Genomic DNA, 20,698 nt, shown 5'->3' on the forward strand with positions numbered 1-20,698 from the left:
TCCAGATCCAACCTACTCATGCAGTGGAAGGTGTGGAATTACCTGGGCTGGGCAAATAATTCCTGGATGGCCAGATCGAAGTGGATACACTCAACGAAGCTTTCTTCCTCTCTCCTGCTCTCCTGAAACCCTGCAATGCATAATGTGGCCTTTGTTGCCACTCTTAGGCCCTTATCACCCTGTCCAAGCATGCACTCACCTTAATCTTGCTTCCCTTACTAACATTTAACCCAAATTTTAATTTCTTGCCATTCTTTTCCCTGTTTCAGCCTGTTATACAGCAACAGAAAACCCTACTGTTTGCTCCAACATTTTTCTCCTATCCTTCCTAAATGCAAGAAAAAATCATAAGGAAAATACCTACGCCACTCCATCATACTTTCCCAAGTCCAAAACAACAAAAACCTACTTGCTAAGGAGATCGAATACCTCTTCAAACTCCCTTGCTTCCTACCTATCTACCTTAAGCACCGGTTCGGGGAAAACCCTACTTCAATGCTCGATTCGAAGCGCATAAGCTCTCAAGACTTGAATCCGTTGGTCCTAGCAATGGAACCAAAATGTGGGCGCTTTTGCTCAACTGCCAAGACCTACGGACCGCTTATTGTTTCAAGCATTCCAAACCGAGCACTAATGGCTACCTCTCACATAGCCGACGCGCCATCCATATCTATGGGTGTAGTGAGCTTACCTCTATGCCGATCAAGTTACCTCCTCTCCTGCGCACTCCAGTAGCAACACGATCCAAGTGCAAGCTTCAAGCAAGCTACATTCTCAAGCTCCATGCTCCAAGCTCCATAGCCGCGAGCAAGACAGGAGAAGAGAAGAGAAGAGAAGAAGAGAGGAGAAGATGGAGAGCTTCTCCTCCTCGGTCCCTCACCCTCACACACTCACTCCCTCACACTCTCACACTCCCTCCCTCAAGCACAAGCACAAGCTCAAGCAAGCAAGAAGAAGAAGAAGAAGAATAAGAAGAAGAAGAGAGCCACTTTTGGCCACACACAAGAATGAGCTTCTCATTTACTTTTCAACTTTATATACAAAACCCTAAATCCCTTTTAGGCGGTCATCCCCTTTTTTACATGGCTGGCCGTGGCCTAGGCCCTTTTTCCCATTGTCCTCCTATCTTCCTAGCTTTCTTTCTACCACCCATCTACCTTTACAAATTGCACGGGTGAGAGCTCGGCGCTCCTTAAATTAAATCATGATGCGCTTGCGCTCTTTTACAAAAGTATTGACTTGCGCTTTTCCTTGTGCGCCTTTCTCCCTTATTTAGGACTTTTCTGCGCTTCTTGTGTTTCTAGATTTTCCTTGTGCGCCTTTGTCTTCCGTTTCACTTTGCCTTGGCCTTTGTCTTCTGCTTTAGCTTTTCCAGATTTTCCACCTTGTTCATCTGACGGTTAACAGTATGGGACATTGTTGGTGGGAGAGGTGTGTACGGGGGACATGTGTAGTGAGTGATGGGTATGAGAGCAAGGTGTAATTTTTTTGTTTCGTACCTTGTGCTTAGGTTTTGTATTGAGTCGATATTTGTGCATAAGATTTTTTAGTGATTTTTGAGGATTGGAGCCCGTTTGATATGCCCATTCCCAATAAACCTTAGCTCAAGGAGGATGCCTGCTGTCCAACCTGAACGCACATACAAGTACCATCTTGAAGTCTCATCTTCCTTCATATCATCCCTCATGGCAAGTCTCCAAGCTCAAATAAAAGAAATGCAATTGCAATTAGCTAAGCTTCGCACTTCTCCTTTTCCATTTGTGCATGGAGCCACGAGGACATTGCCTCTTCAATTCCAATCCAATTCCTTTAAAGGGGAAAAGAAGGAATGTGATGAGTGAAAGGTGAGAAGAATCGAAGCTTGCCTAGAAGAGCTATGGCGAGAGAGCAAGAGCAAGAAAGAGAGAGACACAAAATGGGAACTCCAACAGTCACAATGTTTGACCGTCTTTCTTTATTCAAATTGTCACTAAAACAATAAAGAATAAAGTGACGATGATAGGCGCCTGCCACTTGCAGTGTGCAATGGTGGGTACTGTCAGTGTAGTAATATACGGGTGGCTAGGCAGAGGCACCTTTACCCCCAACAACCTCCCACTTAAAGGCAAATATGTCCCAATGAGGAGTGAAAAGAAAAAGAAAAGACAGTACAATGTACACATGTACAACAGGATGAGAAAAAACATCATCTCATCCAACACCCATCAATCTCCTGAGGAAGGCAAAGCACTCAGTAGTAAGGCTTTTCGTAAGTAGATCTACAGGATTTTCGTCAGTGGAGATCTTGACAAGGTCAACAAACTTGTCCTCCATGACCCCACATATGAAGTGATACCTCACCTCAATGTGTTTCATCTTCACATGGAAGACCGGATTCTTGGCTAGCTGAATAGCATTCATAGGATCCGAATGCAGTGTAGGTATAGCATCAAGCATGTACCAACGGGTCATACATACACTATAGGTAAAATCTTTGTCACAAAGCATGCCAATGTAGACCAATGTCAAGTAAATGCTAACCAATACAGAGCTCAAACAAGGCTCAAAATACATTCTAGAATTATCCAAAGTGTTTTCCAACCTCATTTGCATCCCAATAGTCATATGAAACACTCGGGAAGCACCTATGACCAGTAGGCAGAAAATAAAGTGACTAAACAAGCTTCAGCCTTGGAGTGTGCAACAATGATTTATTATGTAAAACTGAGTATTTCAAGCCACTAAATCAGCTCCAAATGATGGCCAATCAATAGGCATACATTACCCAAACATTTGGGGACTACTCGAGACCAACCAGGCGTAATCGAGCATCAAATGACCATGTAGTATAAATATAAAGTGTAATGACAGGGGGCTGCCCTGTTTTGGTTTGCCTATGGACTGTGTAAAACAGTCAATGGTCACTTGTAGTAGAGCGAGGATCACTCGAAGAGCCATTGTTTTGCTTGCTATTAGTTGTGTTATTTTTGCGGTGATTGTGAGTATCCCCAAAACAAAAAGGTGAAGTCTACTTCTAGGATTTCAATAAATACTCTTGAGACTCTAGGTATTTCTTTTGAAATTTTATTCAAAGAATGTTTTGTTAAAGCTATTAATAGCAATAGTAGTCCTATTAATAATATTGTTTTTGACCCACATGATCTTTTTAAGGTCACTAGCATATAAATGACAAAGATGTTATAGTTTTATTTTATAATGGTTCTACTCATAATTTTATTTCTTCTTGCTTGATGTAAAGATTGCAACTCCACATGGCACCTGCCCATTGATCGAGTCTATCCTGTGCGATATGCAAAGGGCCCTATGACAGATCACTAGGATCACGTGGCATTAGACTTGGATCTTTTGATCCAACATGACCATTAGATCATGGATTTTCGACTTAGAAGCCTTGAGTATGTGGATGTGATTCTTCACACATGCCATGGTTTTTTAAAAAATATTCCTATTTTGTGTAATATGCAAAGGGCCCTATGACGGATCGCTAGGATCACGTGGCATTAGACTTGGATATTTTGATCCAACATGACCATTAGATCATGGCTTTTCGACTTATAAGCCTTGACTATGTGGATGTGATTCTTTACACATGCCACGGTTTTTTAAAAAAATTCCTCCTTATATATTGACTATAAAATACTTTCTTTTAAGCTTGATGGTCATTTTCATATGATCAAGAGCTGTTTACTCTCCAAGATCACATGAAACAATGAACATATGATTCTAGTAATGGAGTTTACTCAATGTTTTTTCGATTGAACTGTTATTGCTTATATTTGTTTCATTGAAAAAATTCAATCATCCGATTATCAAAGCAATCTAATTTCTTTTATTAATAATATTAATTTGAATTCAAATGTAAGTGATTATTTGGATCCGATATAACATGAGTACACTAATGTCTTTTCATCCGAGTTACCTAATGGACTTCTATAATCTCATGGAGCCTTAGACCATAGGAGTGAAACTTTGTGTCATAGCCATCCCATCTCTTGGAAACCTTTGGCTAGGTAACTTCAAGACTATTTGGCTAAGAATTATATTGAGCCCAATATATCTCCAAGGGCACACTTGTCCTTCTTGCAAAAAAGAAAAATGGCACAATGCACTTGTGTTGATTACAAAGGTCTCATGTTGCCAAGGATGGATATCCTTGTTGATCGACTTTGCGATTTGCGCTATTTCACCAAAATTGATATAAGGTTAGAATACCATTAGATATGGATAGCTTGGAAAGATGTCTCAAAAATTACGCTTCGAATGTGGTATGAACATTATCATGTTTTAGTCCTATCTTTTGATTTTCCAATGCTCCCACAAATTTTCAACAAATGATGAATGATTTATTTCGTTTGTATCTTAGAAAGTGGATAGTCATTTTCCTAGAGACATTCTTATTTAAAGTCATTGAAAAAGCATGCCAAACACTTACGCATCATTTTACGTCTCTTAAGATGAGAGCAATTGTTTGGCAAACTATTCAAGTGCGAATTCTTTCACATGAAGCTATTATACATTGAACATGTCTTCTTGATTTGATGGCATTCAGATTTGATCCAAGAAAGGTACGAGTAGTACTTTATTGGCCTATTTTGGGAACTATAAGATAAGTAAAATCTTTTTTTAGGTTTTATGGGGTCTTTTCTAAAATTCATTAAGGACTATGCTCATATTATTGAAGCCTTAACACAGTTAAGGGTATCCGAAGCAAGAAGAAGCACATTAGTCCATTGGTTTTTTGGACTAGTGACCTTGATCAATGTTTTCAAACATTGAAACGACTTGTTACCACTCAATGATGTTGTAGATTATCGATTCAAATAAATGTTTTGAGGTTCATATGGATGCATGTGAGTATACATTAGGTGTTGTCCTTTATCAGGATACTCGACCTATCACATTCAAGAACAGTCCATAAGCTTGTTGATACCTAACCACCCAATAGAAGGAGTTTTTGGCAATTATCCATGTGCTTAAAGTATGATGTCATTATTTGGATGACTCCTGGTTTATTAGTTGGACGGATCACCACTCATGGAATATATCTAGGTGATTAGTCCGATCTCTATGGCCGCAAGACAATATGGATAGAGCTTCTACAAGATAACTTCAAATTTTGCCACAAGAAGGATGTAACTAATATGCTTCCCGATGCTCTTAGTAAAATTCTTGGAGCCAATGCTTTATTCTTCTCTAAAATTTTGACTGATTTCTATCTGTATCTCAAAGGATGTTGCCAAAACGATCTTCTTTTTTATAAGATCTAGTAATTAGTTCAAGACGGACCTAGTAGCCTAGGAAGCTTAGGCGGTTTGGATGCTCAAAGGCCTAGCTATTGAGAGAAAGAAGACGGAAAAGTAATCCATTTGGAATGGATTACTTTTTAAATAAGGCAAAGTGTGTGTGTTTGATGATTAGGATATTTGCAAGAAAATTTTATATGAGTATCATGATGTGCTAATCACTCGACACTCTAGCATGCACTGGACTTTGGCCTTATTGGCCACCTATTAAGACTATGGTTGGGTCTTATGTGCATGAGTGCCCGTAGTGTCAGCTTAACAAAGTTGAACAACACACATAGATGAGGATGTTGTATCCTTGACAAATCCCTGATAGAAAATAGAGTAGTATTTCTATAGATTTTATAATAGGATTGTCCTATACAAATTAAGAGCATGAGGCAATATGCTTTGTGGTAGACCGATTGATGAAAATGGCTTGATTCATTCCTACAAAGATGATTGTGAAAAGCCATGAGTTGGTTGGTCTCTTTGTTAAACACCTTTATAAACTTTATCGTTTCACTGATAAAATAGTCAGTGTGACTGGGATCCGTCATTGGCCATTTCTAGCAAACAACAATCTTTCAAATATTGAAAACTCGATTGTCCATGTCGTCCTCAAAATATCCAAAAATCAATGCACAAACCAAAGAAACAAATCAAACCATGGAGGATATGCTTCATGCATATGTCTCTCATAGACAATCTGATTAGAAGTGTAATCTTTCTTATATTGAGTTTTCTTATAATAGTATTAAGCATTTGACTATTGATTATATCCCATTTATGCTTATGTACGATTATGAGCCAAAACCACTGATTGGCTACAGAGCTCAAGGGATTGAAAATGTAGTTCGGAGTTGACTTTCTACACAATATACAAGAGATGATGATTGCAAGAGAAAGCATTGAAATGGCTCAAGTTCATGCCATGTTTTATGCTAACCAACATAATGAAACATCCCCTAAGATCTAACTTGCATACAAGACGTGATGAAAGCCAAAATCAACATGAAAGGGACTCGACATCAGACTCATCTCCCAGACATAGAGCCAAAAATGGGCTCATCCCTGATCCTAGAAACTAGTAGCACTTCGAGTCATGACCACATGCCAAGGGTTGGCATTTTATATTACCAATCCACACCATCTTGGTGTATCGATACATCGGCCAATGAGCCAAGAGTGGTGATCACACAATGAATGTGCACAATAGGGCCTTGAGTCCTATTTATAGGACTTTCCTTAACACTTCAGTACATTCATACTAAGTTACTCCATGATCATTGTGACCAATGCTACTAGTGCCCATCCGGATATCCAAGGATATAATACTTTCCTCCTTATGAATAATTGTTATCCTCAACAATATCCTTAGGGACAAAATGGGAAAAACCACCTCTTCAATGAATGTATCAACTCTCAAGTAGCCTCCACCTTCGAGCAGTTTTTCCACTTGACTAAATACTCAAAATAAATGGTTAGTTGGGATTGTTTAGTCCTAAGATCAAGAAACAATTCATGTTTGAGTGAAACATAACACGATGTATCCTCTAGCTGCGGGACTTCCTCAATTGGGAGAATATGCTCAAATTATCCCAGTTGTTTTTTTAAACGACAACTCACATGGAACACAGAGTAAACTCAGATTTTCGAAGGTAAGTCCAACTCATAGGAAATGCTACTTATATTTTTGGTAGTTTGGAAAGGACCATAATACCTCAAATACAATTTATAGCACTTGCTGGTAGTCATTGAATCAGAGTCCTTTGGGACTTTAAAGTAAACCTACATGCCTTCCTGGAGCTTTTTAGGAGTACGGTGTTGGTTATCATAAAACATGGTATGACCCTAGACTATTTTAATGCTTCCCCTTGCAATCGTCAACATCTTCTAGATATCATGTAGAAAGTCGACTATGAACTATATTCTCACCCCCCTGAGCTTTATGTCAATCAATGGTTTCAGCTCATGACCGTACATAAGCATCAATGGGCTATTATTAGTGGTTGAATGCTTAGCATTGTTATAAGAAAACTCAATATGAGGAAGATAACGCTCCCAATCAAATTGTCTATAAGAGACATATGCATGAAGCATAACCTCCATGGTTTGATTTGTCTATTCGATCTACCCATTGATTTGTGGATGTTCTGAGGATGACATGGACAATTGAGTTTTTGGTTTTTGGAAGACCATTTGTCAAAAATGGCCAAGGAGTTTAAGACCTTGATCACTAACTATTTCGTTAGGCAAACTATAAGTCTGTAAAGTTGTTTGACAAAGAGACTAGTTAATTTATGCCTTTTCATGGTTATCTTTGTAGGAATGAATTGAGTCATTTTTGTCAATCGGTCGACCACAACCCAAATTGCATCATGACCTTGATTTGTACTAGGTAATCCCACTAAAAAATACATAGAAATGTTACTCCATTTCCTATCAAGGATTTATAAATGATGCAACATCCCTACTTGTCTATGTCATTCAACATTGTTAAGCTAACACTAAGGACACACACATAAAACTCAACAATACTCTTAATACGTGGTCAATAAAAATACGAGTAATTAAGGCCAAAGTTTGGTGTATGCCAAGGCATCCAATGTCCGGTGCATCATGACACTTGTCTATAATTTTTATATAGACATCCTAATCATTGGGCACACACACATTGCCTAGTTTAAAAAGTAATTCATTATAAATGAAATACTTTTTTGCCATCTTTCTCTCAATAGCCAACCTTCGGGTGTTTGAATTGCTTGGGCTTCTTGGGCTACTAGATCTTTCTTGAAGTAGTTCTCAAATCTTACCGAAGCAAAGATCATTTTGGCAACACTCTTTTAGAAAAAGATAGAAATCAACTCAAATTTTAGAGGACAAAATGTACTCATGATTTCAACTAAGAGCATCGACAACCATATTAGTTGCATTCTTTTTCTTGTAACAAATTTTGAAGTTAAACTATTGCAAAAGCTCCATTCATCTTGCCTTGCGGCCCTAGAGATCATGCTGGTCACATAGATATTTCAATGAGTGGCAGTCCATCCAAATAATAAATCGAGTGCCATACAAATAATCATGCCATACTTTAAGTGCATGGATGACCATCCGTAATTACTTCTCTTAGGCTATGTGTTTGTAGAAGCATTAAATGGGCAATGTGTTCTCTCCAAAGCAACGTACAATGGATTTCTTGTTTGCTTCCGAAGGGTCGATGGCTTGGTAGAAAATGATTGTTAGTGGCAACACAAAGTGAGTAGTAAAGTGATAAGCAATGGGGTTCATGCCTTGTAGGGCTGGTTAGCACCTTGTGAGTTGGTAATAAGCAATGTAGTGGCTATGTATTTTGAGTTGGTAATGCAAGTGGATAAACAATGTAAGTTCTCATGTGTGTGTAGCGGGCTATGTGTTCATAGTAGCATTAAGTGGGCCATGTGTTCATTCCAAAGTAATGTGCAATGGATTTGTTTTTAGCTTGCAAGGTTTGTGGCTTGATAGAAAATGATTGTTAGTGGCTGCGCAAAGTGAGTAGCAAGGTTACCAAGCAATGGTGGGCAAGTGCCTTCTTGTAGGGTTGGTTAGCATCTTGTGAGTTGGCAACAAGAAAATGTGGTAGCTATGTGTTTTGAGTTGGCAATGTAAGTGGGTAACAAACAATTACGTGCTTGAGTGTTTGTAGTGGGCTATGTGTTTGTAGTAGCATTGAGTAGGCCATGTATTCATTCCAAGGAGTTTAAGAAGATCCTTCACACTAGATATATTGTCAAACCCCCTTGGGTATAGCCCATATATTGGTGATGAATGGTCTGAGCATATAAAAAGACATTGTCCAAGGGTGCCTGCTTATATTGACGGTATATTGGTGGACCATGCCATTGTGTATATAGGATCCTCTATTAACATTATGAGCTCGGAATTGATGGAGAGGTTAGAACTACAGATCCAAAAAGATGCCTCCACAATTCTAAGGATGGTTGATAACAGTTTGAGACAATTAGTAGGTTGTAGTACCAAGCTCCATGTATCCTAGACTTTAGGATCATTAGGTTTGCACGACAACCAAGCTACCAAGTGTAATTAGAAAATCCATGGATCTTGCAATTTGACTGTCAAGTTGACATACTGAGGGGTGGTTTGATCTTTGACAGAGGTGCCAGACAAGTTGTGTAAGTTTGATAGAGATAGTGTGTGTTAATGGCACTGATGCTTCTAATTTACGAGAGGTCAAAAGACCAAAGAGGGAGATAATAATAATGTAAATCCTGTTGAGGAAATCCCTAAATAGGATGATAAGGGGAAGAAAATTCTTAACCTTGATGAGCAAGTGGTCATTTTGTAAGGTCGTTGATGTCAAAGCAGGCCTAAATAAGGAGTTGTGACAAAGAAGAAAGTGAAGGCCAAGAAAGAGATGTCTAAGCCTATGAAGTGACTAAGAGAGTAGATTGTTTGGTGGGAGAAGAGAGCTATTGCTAACTTTCAGGAATTTGATCTAGGAAATTTTCTTTGTGTGGTCAAGCCCAATGTTAACCTCTTGCAGTTAATTAAACTATCCTTGATGGTATAATGCGCTTAGACATCAACGAGCTTACAACTCTCGAATATAATAGATTGAGTATCTTGATAATAAACATCTATGGCAAAATCACTTGCACCTGTATGAACCTCAAGAGATTTATTCTAATCGATAATCTGTAATGTCAATGTAGTGGTAACAAGCCGTTTCAATATTTGAAAATATTGATTGAGATTACTAGTTCAAAAACCAAAACGTGCTTCTTCTTGCTTCGGATGCCCTTAAGCAAACATGTTAAGGATTCAGCAATATGAGCATAGTCCTTATTGAATCCAATAAAATCTAAAATAGATTTCACTTGCCTTATGATCCTTGACAAAACGTCAATCGAGCACTATATACACCTTTTCAAGATCAATCCGAATGCCATCAATAAAGATGATATGACCAAGCTATAACATCTCCATGCAAAAGAGGCAAATAATTTCTCGTCTTAAGAGACATAAGACAATACGCAAGTGTTTGGCATGCTCCTCCAATGAGTTACTATAAATAAGAATGTCATTGATGAAAATAACTATCCACTTTTTAAGGTATAGATGAAACAAAACTTTATCATTTATTAGAAAGTTACAAAAGCATTTGTTAATCGAAAAGGGAGGACAAAAATTTGATAATATCCATATTGTATTCAAAACACAGTTTTTAGGACATCTTGTATCCCTAGACATCCAGATGGGCACTAGTAGCATTGGCCATCAAGTGACTTAGTGCAAATGCACTAAGAACAATTCGAGGTTAGAACAATAGAGTCTTATTTATAGGACTCAAGGCTATATTGTGCACATTCTCTGTGTGACAACCGATCTTGGACTCTTGGCTCATTGGTCAACACAATCATATGCTAGGATAGTGTGGGCTAGTGGTATGAGACGCCAACCCTTGGGATGTGGTCATGGTATAGAGTGTTGCTAAACTCCCAGGCTTGGGGGTGAGCCCCTTTGGCTCTATGGTTGGAAAGTGAGTCTAATGTCTAGTCTCTTTTATGTTGAGTTTGGCATGCATTGTGTCTCATCTATGGGTTAGATCCTAGGGGGACGTTTCATCTATTCTCCTGTCCTATAGGCTTGCAAGTACGTTCCTGCTGCCTGCAACTCATAGGCATGGAAACTAGCATCACTGAGATGTCATGTAGCAATCTCTAAATGGCTGCTAAATCCCACCATACAACCCTCTCCTCCTCCCAGTACTAGTGTTGAGTGTGGAGGGCTACCTCTTGACGAATCGTGCTCGACTCCCCTAGGGCCTCTGCTACCTCCCCTATAATTCCTCCATCCTATGTCCACTTCCTAGTCCAGATTTGTATAATATATATGTCATCTCTTCACACTCCTAGGTCGAAGCCAAGATATGACAAGCAAGGATCGAGGGTGGAAGTGGGAGGATTAAGGGAGAGGTGAACCTGAGCATAATGCCATAAGGTGGTCCTTGCTAGCTATCCCACTTGCCCTCCATGCGACTAGCCCCACTCACCCATGTAGAATGTATCCAACCGCTCTAGGAGGATGCCAACCAGCCATGTGTACCCCCATGAGAAGGCCAAAGAGCCATCTTGCCTCCTAAATGTGAGGTCCCTCCTATATCAAAAGCTCCTATTGCAAAGGTGAAGGCCTCCCACAACCTCTTGCTCCTCATCTTCAATGCCCTTTGAATTCTATACCTTTGGTTTGTTGATCCTCTTTTAGGCCCCTGAGTTGTTAAAATCACTAACCTCCAATGATCCAAGAATCCACCTTTAGCAATGCAACCATGATCTCCAGCTAGAAGCAGTGCGTGGACCCCCATGGATGCATAAAGATCAAGGATCCCGATGCACGAATCCCCAATCTCTAGCCTCACCCACAGGACTCTCCTTGCAACAATCCTCCCATGGTCACACACATGCATAGTAGGGTCAATCGAGTCGAGGTACATACTCCACCACTCTTGCCATGGGTGTTGATAAGAGTACTCCCAATAGGTGTAAGAAGCTCTTGGAAGAACCTTCTGCACCCTGTTGGCTTGGGAGGGGGATAATAAGCTTATGGTCCTCTAGAAGCAGAATGCCAGTAAATCCAACTAGGGCTGGCTGCAGCCTTTGTCAAACAATCAGCTTCGTAGGAACTTGTGCTCCACTAAAGTCGCGAGGCTGTTCATGTCCTAGGATGCAAGGTGTTTACTTGTGAAGAAACACTATGGTTCCCCGAAAACTTGTGGGGGGCAGGGGAGGGTTTGTCAATGTGCTGTGGGGGAGGGAGGGGCTGCAGAGGGGCAGAGGGTGGTGTATCGAGTCAAGGGATGGGGATAGGGGTCGAGGGAGGTGAGTCAAGTCAGGCGGTGGGGGTGGGGTTTTGGGGGGAGAGGCACTCCCGTGGTTGGGGGGCTGCTGTTGCAAAAGGAAAAGCTGGCGAGGGCACCAGCTAGGGTTGTGGCTGCTAAGGCTGCATAGGTTCTTGGTGCCCTGGCTGCCTCCTACACTGCCATCATCAGACTCTCATAAACCAGTCATCCTCCACCTATGCAGATGCCTGCAGCATAGCCTCATTCTGAAGTGTGTGCATTCATAAGCCTGGTGTCCAAAATCATGGCAACAGAGGCACCAACGAGGCTGCCATGTCACTTTGATCTGCTGCTTAAGCTCATACTTTCCTGTCTCAATCATCAAGAACTTGGGGATTTTCTGTCACCACTACCCATACCTTTGGAACCCCTACACAAGTCACTACATCAGCAAACAAGGGGCGGACTGCCAAACATTCGCCCATAAGCCTCCACCAGCTGGCAGTACTCAACCATAAGACTTGGGAAGAGGAGGGTAATGGAATCTGGGAAAACTATTATGAAGCATGAGACCATGACTGTGTCTGAAACCACTGTACCACGGAACCAAATAAATGACTCACTTTCAGGATACAACCAGGGAGCTGTTGACAAGCTCCTGTGTTGCATCCATAGAGGTAAGTCAAACCATGAAGCCCATCAGCACAGCCCCTACTATCTGTGAGGTACTGACGTGCAAGGTGGAGTGAAGCCAATCTTGGGAGTTGTCCTAGAGGGGAAGCAACCCATGACTTGTCCAAAGATTGTGGTCTCCTCCAGTTCCTTCTTAGTGGCACGGACTGGCGGAGACACTAGAGCTGTTCCTTGGTGAGGATGATGGCACACAAGGCATGTGACTGGGGGGCACCTGTGGAATGCTCCAACATTGGACCTGAGGTTTCCATTGCATGTGTTTATTGGAGGACCTCCTAGATGGGCTGCTGAGTACGGAGGAAATGTTGCTGCAAAGGGAGAGAGCAGGTGGGCTTGTGCCTGGAAGTTGGGGAGAGGAGGGCAGCAGCCAGGTGTTTACGGAGTGGGGTGCAAGCTGTGGTTCAGGGCAGAAGCCGGTGGGAGCAGAGGCAGGTGGGCAGAAAGGGGACAGGCAGCAGTCTGGAGGCAGCGGGTGCAAGGGCAGTGTGCTGCAGGTGGGCACCCGGACAGCATGAAGGTGCACAGGGGTGGTGGGTGTAGGAGCAGGACAGCAAGGACGCTGTGCAGGGGCAGCATATGGCAGAGGGGGCAGCTGTCAGGTGGCAGAAAGGGGGTTAGCAGCAGCTCATGCAGGAGGCCACTCAGCCATCAGTTGTCAAGTTCCCGTATTCTTGAATTCTTCCTCAACCCAATCAGATGGACCTATTCAAGGGGTAGCTTCAGATTTTCATGCTTTGACAAAAGCAGAAGTCTTATCTCATCAACTGAGTTTCTGTAACAGAGACATTTGGCAGAGTACCTCCAAACTGTACAATTGGCAGACATAACTTGACCACTTTTTAGAATTGTAACGTTCACCCCACATAGCAGTCAGAATTTTACATGACAACTAGAGTAGTAGCAGTACAGTATATCAGACTGTGTAGATGTGAAATTACAAGAGGACGTTGTAAATGGTTTTCTATGCTTTTCTGTAAAGAACAAACAAAATTGCCCCGATCTATTGCATGCTTTGGCCAGCTGACTACTTTTCCCAATTTTGGGAAGTCTCAAGCCCCAACTTGACTTGGAGTATCAGCCAGTTAATAAATGTACTTCAATAGCTTCCCAAATCTGATGTTAACACCAATTCAATCTTAAGGCAGTTGAATAATCATTTTCTAACAACTGCCCAAAGCAGTTAGTTTGGCTCCATATCAACTTAACAGACACCTTTGTTTTCTTTGATTGATCCCAGACCTTCAGTCCTTTGGAAGTATTGACATTTGAAAGTTAATGTCACTACCATCTACTTCCTTCGGAAGCTTTGGCACATGACAAACAACACTTAGCACTTTGCACAAAACTTCCGACCCCAGTTCTTTCCATCATATTTTATGGGAAAACATACTGCCTTTCCATGGGAAAGTACCTTTGTAAACAAGTGCTTCTGTCTATGTGACATGTCTGTTTGCAAGTCCACCTCAGCCCGCAGACTGGGCATCATTGCTTAATTATCTGGGCATAAGACTGGACACTACTGATCAGTCATATTCCCCCCAAGTAGATCAGCTGCGTCATTAACGTTCACCAAGCCCAACTATGTATTACACAAATTTGTACTCTGTTTCAACCACTTGCAACACCCTGTCTTGGCTCTTTTAAAACCTGTTAAGTTTGTGACTATCACCTCAGTCATCCCAAATGCAGCCATCAGCGTAGATGTTGGACATCAGAATGAACCATGCAGCGCTGGCTTCATTCAAACCCATTGCACAGTTGAAAGTTTCCATAGCAAGGTTAATATCACCCAACCTACTACATGCACCCAACAAAGTGCTCCATGTTACAATATCTGGTTGAAATGGCATCCTGTCCAACATGATAACGGCCTCATCTAGTCGTCCAGCACGGCCAACCAGATCAACCATGCAATTCTGGTGCTCAAGAGTGGGAAGGATTCCATAAAGTTTGTTCATCGTCTCATAGTATTTCTGACCCTTATCCAGCAGGCCCACATGACTGCATACTGTAAGGACACTGAGAAATGCAACCCCATCTGGTTTTACACCTGCTGCTCTCATTCTCTCAAACAAACTAAAAACAAGTTCACTCTCTCCTTGTCGAGCGTATCCTGTAATCAGTCCACTCCATGTTAAAAGATCTCTTGATGACATAGCATCAAACAATTGCTGAGCCTCTATCATGCTCCCACACTTGCAATACATATCAATAAGTGCGTTTCCTAGGGATAATTTGAGAGCTTCTGAACCAGTCAATCCATGTATCCGGGCATGATTGTTTTCCCTGATGGTGATGGTACCAACACCCTGTGTGTGAAAAACAAATGGCTCTCTTTCAAATCCCTCTTCCACAATGTTAGTGTGTACTTCTCTTCCCTTTTCTATTGCACCCAAGCTACCACAAGCTTTCAAACAGGAGAGGAATGTTACTGTGTCTGGTGACAATAAATCTCCTCCCATCTGTTCCAAACAGCTAAGAGCCTCCTCACTATATCCATGTTCAGTGTAGCCTGCAATGAGTGCATTCCAAGTCACCACATTCCGAACTGGCAGCTCTTTAAAAACTTCCAGTGCTTCGGTGAGTAAGCCACATTTCACGTACATATCAACCAGGGTGTTGCCTATAAAAGGATCTTGCTCAAACGCTTCTTTTGCTATTTCAAAATGCAGTTCTCGGCCCCTGTCTATGGCAGATATGATACTGCATGCTTTCAAGGTGCAAACAATTGTGACACCATTTGGAGAAAAGCCATCCCGTTTCATCTGATCATAGCATCTCAATGCTTCCTGACCAAGCCCATGTTCCACATATCCCCCAATGAGGGCAGTCCATGTCACTACATCTTGAGCTGGAAGCATGTTGAACACTTCCTGTGCATCGACAAGCAAGCCACATTGAGAATACATATCCACCAAGGCACTCCCTATAAAAATGTCACACTCAAAACCTTCTTTGATTACTGCAGAGTGTATTTCTTGACCCTTCTCTATGGTTCCGATTCTGGTACAAGCTTTCAAGCTGCAAACAAGTGTGACAGCATTCAGAAGAACTCCCTCTGTTTGCATCTGTTCCAAACAGTTAAGGGCCTCCTCATCATGTCCATGTTTAAGGTAACCCATAATAAGGGCATTCCAAGAAGCCACATGTCGATCAGGAAGGTTGTCCATCACCTTCCAAGCTTCTGCGAACATGCCAAATTCTGCATACATATCCACCAATGTGCTACAGATGTAAGGATTCTCTTCCAAACCCTCATTAACTATCCTTGTGTGCATTCCTTGACCTCTATCAATGGCTCCTACACTCCCACACGCTTTCAGGCCCCAAAGAAATGTGACTGTGTTCATAGGCACACCCTCCAAGTTCATACAATCCAAATGCTTGAGTGCTTCCTGATCACAACCTTGATCAACATAGCCTCCTATGAGAGCAGTCCATGAGACCACATCTCGTTCTGGCAGCTGGTTGAATACTTCCTGTGCTTCTGCAAGTAAACCACATTTGGCATACATGTCAACCAGTGCAGTTCCAATAAACAATTCTTTGTGACGTCCCTCCTTAGTGAGTTCAATGTGTAACTCTCGTCCTCTTTCAACAATTTTCAAGCTAGCACAAGCTTTCAGCAGTACAATTACACTGCGCCTCCTGTGCTCAACATCCACCTGCATATGGTGGAAAATAATGAGAGCCTGCTCCCATTCTCCATGTTTTATAAATCCTTGTATAAGAGAAGTCCAAGAAAGTTCATCTGGATTAACAGATCTGTTAAAAAGCTGCTGGGCGCTAGACAAACTGCCACACTCAGTAAACATACAGACAAGGTAGTCTCCAACTGCTCCAACCAGTTCTAATCCAATGTCACATGCATGCATGTGAAGGTGTTGGGCATATGATGCGTGTTTTACCTCTTTGCACTTTTGCAAGATAGAGATGAAGTTTTCCATCTCCGGCAGCTCGTTGGTCCTGTGTAGACGAGCAAGTCCTTCCTCTATGTCCAGCATTGGTGAACCAAGTTTTTGTGAACAAATTTTCCTTTCTCCAAATGAGCCTACATGAAGATCCATGCACTTGTGATCTTGCCTGCATCCTGGAGGTTCATCTATTAACGTGCACCCCACAGAGTGTGGCCATGCATGGCCACAGGATGTGCTGCTCATAGATGCTGACCTGTTGCAACTTTATCAAACTGATAAAACCACTCTTGAATTGGGTTCCCTAGAAAAAATTCCATCAAGGATTTAAACGATGCAAGCCACCACAAGTTGAGAATCATAGACCCAAGAAGGCATGTCTGATTAATTGGTTGCATTGTCTGAAGAGTAAGGGAAGCGCCAATGCATGGCATTGATGCTTCAAAAGATATGGAGCCTGACTATCACGGTGCAGTGAGTGGATTAAATACACAGAATTTTTGTGTACTATTGTTTCATTGCGCGTTTATGGACATGGTGGATATTCATATACCATTGTTGCATCAAGTGTTTAAACCAACACGCCAGTCCACATTAGTTTTTCCAAACCCTCATACAATGTAAAGGAGCCTGTAATGCATCTGTCTGTTTGGAATATCAGTCTCCAGCAACAAGATGCAATCGACAACAGATCAAACAATTATGGACATGATGGATATCCGTATACCATTGTTGCATTGAGCGTTTAAGCCAGTCCACACTGGCTTTCCCAAACCCTCATACAATGTAAAGGAGCCTGTAATGCGTCTGTCTCTTTGGAATATCAGTCTCCAGCAGCAAGGTGCAATCCACAAGAAATCAAATGATTACAAACATAATGGATATCCGCATACTGTTGAGGCCGCACTGAGTATTTGACCAACCGTGCCACAGTGGGCTTTTGCAGAGCCTTATGCCAGGAAACAAGTCTGTAACCTGTCTGTTATAGAAATACTGTCTGTCTAGAAATAACAGTCTCGCAGCAGCAAACGCCCACAGCAATGTTTACTGAAAGCATCCCCTTCACAGGGATCTGTTGCAAATTGAACTCAATTGAATCATACAAACTTTGAAGCTAGACTTCAATATCAGATGCCGCTCTGGCTTGATGAGAAATTGGTGTCTCACATTGCTGTCAACGCTATGCCAAAGACTGGTTCAGTGCAGGCATAACATCTGCTGCTGAATTCATCCGCTACTAAGATCTCTCTCTCTCTCAACTGTCTTGTTTATACAGAAGCATGTGTTCAGCACAAGAAGCTCATAAAATATCTTCTTTATAATGCAAGTGACATTCTTCCCCACTGTTAAAAACTGTTTTTTCATACATAAGAATTTGTGTTTCTTTGTTGTGTTCAGCAAAGAAACACAAATTCTTTGATCTGTAAGGCTGGATTCACACCCGGACGAATAGGGGAGGGAATCCAAAAACTAGTGGGCAGGGGTATTTCACACACAATGATAATATAACAAAAGCGCTTCCCCACTTGTCATACTGCCATTGGCTTGGTGGAAAGGCAGTTGCTTGGACTATGTAAGCTGGTAGGTCCAAATCCAGTGCAAATTATGAGCTTGGGCACCATGGTCATGCCGGTCAATTTTTTCGTCCGTGGACACTTTTGTGGAAGGCTCAAGACTCAACATGTTAGCACTATGCCCCTTCGCCCTTGTGTTGTCTGCCCGAGTGTGAAATTGCCCTTAGTCCTCATCAAAGCGTATCCTTTACCTACCAAAAATCTAAGAGGACTTTTCCATGAAATGGTTTTGAAACTCCCCTTAAACTCATCCCCAAATAACAACATTAAGGCCCAACACCTTCACACACAATTAGAGCTACTTGCTTTAATTGGCACTTATAGATTATCCTAGGTTCAAGCATGAGATATGCAAGGTTATAAATAGTGTTTGACCTAGATCAAGGAGTCAAAATATTTGAAATGCATGAGTTTGGCCCAACTTTCGCTAAAAAGCAAAAGTTTCTTAAAAGAAACATCTCCTAAATTTTCAAGCAACTACTCCAAACTCACTATGTGAAGCCTTTAAAGTAGGGGATTTTGCTTATTTCCTTTTTGAAACAACCCATGTTCTAACAAAGGTTGGTTACACACTTGACTAGCGAACATGTAAAGTTGGGAGGCTTTGTCAAAATGACTTCTTCAGACATGATTGCACATCTTTTATACTAGTTCAAATGGTGTAATGGCAAAGCACCCTCCTCATAATGTTAGGACCGTATATTGAAGACTTGTGGCATGTCTTTTTGTTGACAACCATCTTCATTGACTAGAGGATTTTTGTGGGCCCTTGCTTGGGCAAGGTGTCCATAGTGCTTGAAAAAGTGGTGGGCTCAAATAAGATAGAAATTTATGTCGGTTTCATCATCTAATCATATAAACTAGTATGAAACATGATTTTCCTTTTAACTTTTTGACCCATAGAAAATTGAGTGAATGAGTATGTAACTAGCCTAACATGCTGCATCAGCTTTGGCTAGGCTCATTGCAAATAAAAACTAACAGAGATTCTTCTATTTTGGGATACACTAAAGGGGCCAATTTGAGACGAAGTGATGATGGGCTGCAAAGTAGATGATAGCAAGAGTGTGTGAGAGAGCAAGAGTAAACAAGAAGCTTTTGTGAGTACTTTAATCCCTTATTCTTCATTATCTTCACTCTATATGATTGTATAGTGTATATATATCCAAGGGGTACCCACCCAACCTTTGGCCATTGGCCTTACCCAACAACCTCCCACTTCCTCAAATGCTTATTGTAGGGTTTGCCATAAACCCACTAATCATTTTTGTTGCATAAGCAATATCTTGATGTGCAACCACCATAACAAACCTCAAGCTATCACCTAGTAATGCATAGGTATCTAGGCTATTTTAGCCTTCTACTCATTTGACTCAGGGCTATGCTTTTGGCTCAGTTTCAAATATGGAGACAATGAAACAATGACAGACTTTCCCCTCTCCATATTAAAATGCTCAAGTACTTTGCTGGTGTACTCTTTTTGAGACACATAGAGAAGTTTCTTATGTCTCTCCCTCATAATCCTCATACCAAGAATGTGTCCTATATTGCCCAAATTCTTCATATCAAAGATTTAATTTAGCCGATTCTTTAATGCATCCATGCCTATAGAGGCTTTCAGCAACAAACATATCATCCACGTAAAGGTCATAAGGCTACCATCCATAGCTTTTATGTATAAAGACAATAATCTATCACACTCTCTATGTATTCTTAAGATCTCATGAAGGCATCAATATCCTTGTGCAATCCCCATGCAAGAAAGTTGTCTTAACATTCATTTGGATAAATTTCATGTCCTCCTAGCAATCAATGCAAGCAAAGTATAAAGAGTTGTCACTTTGGCTACTGGTGAGAAGATCTTATCAAAGTCAATACCGTTCTCCTACTTAAAGCCTTTGGCTACCAATCTTACCTTATATTAAGATAGCATATATGATGGAGATATTTTTAGCTTATAGACCCATTTGCATGGTAATGAATACTTACCCTTGGGCAAGCAAACCAACTCCCAAGTTACATTCTTGACTAAAGACTCCGTCTTTGTCTACATAGTTTTCTTTTACTTATGACTATCATCCCTTGTCATAAAATCATCATAACATGAAGACTCTCTACAATGTGTCACCATGAGATAATCAAGAGATGGAGTGTACCTCTATTGAGGTTTAGAGACTCATAGATTGTCTCAATACACACTCAACTTCAGCATTTGGCTTTTCCAACTATCTATCCTATTGAATGTGAGATATTGCCCACCTAGAAATGGTATATTTACCTCAGCATTTCCTAGCTATCCTAGCCTTGCATCATTTTGGTACATGCTACTCATATAGTGGTTGTCCATCCTCTTGAATATAACACCCAAATGTATCTGAATGGTCTTAATGGGATGCT

General features: G+C 41.1%; 1 protein-coding gene across 1 annotated transcript; it reads right to left on the reverse strand.

Moving 5' to 3' along the window:
* Nucleotides 1-10,449: 10,449 nt before the first annotated feature.
* Nucleotides 10,450-18,147, reverse strand: LOC148022777 (pentatricopeptide repeat-containing protein At5g27110-like). The gene has a single exon (XM_087695713.1). The coding sequence runs from the start codon at nt 16,971-16,973 to the stop codon at nt 14,484-14,486; it is 2,490 nt and encodes an 829-aa protein (XP_087551839.1). The 5' UTR covers nt 16,974-18,147; the 3' UTR covers nt 10,450-14,483.
* Nucleotides 18,148-20,698: the final 2,551 nt, after the last annotated feature.

Source organism: Lygodium microphyllum, chromosome 16 (assembly GCF_053477565.2).
Source record: "Lygodium microphyllum isolate KBCC chromosome 16, Lygodium_microphyllum_v1.1.10, whole genome shotgun sequence".
In the NCBI taxonomy this organism is placed as follows: domain Eukaryota; kingdom Viridiplantae; phylum Streptophyta; class Polypodiopsida; order Schizaeales; family Lygodiaceae; genus Lygodium; species Lygodium microphyllum.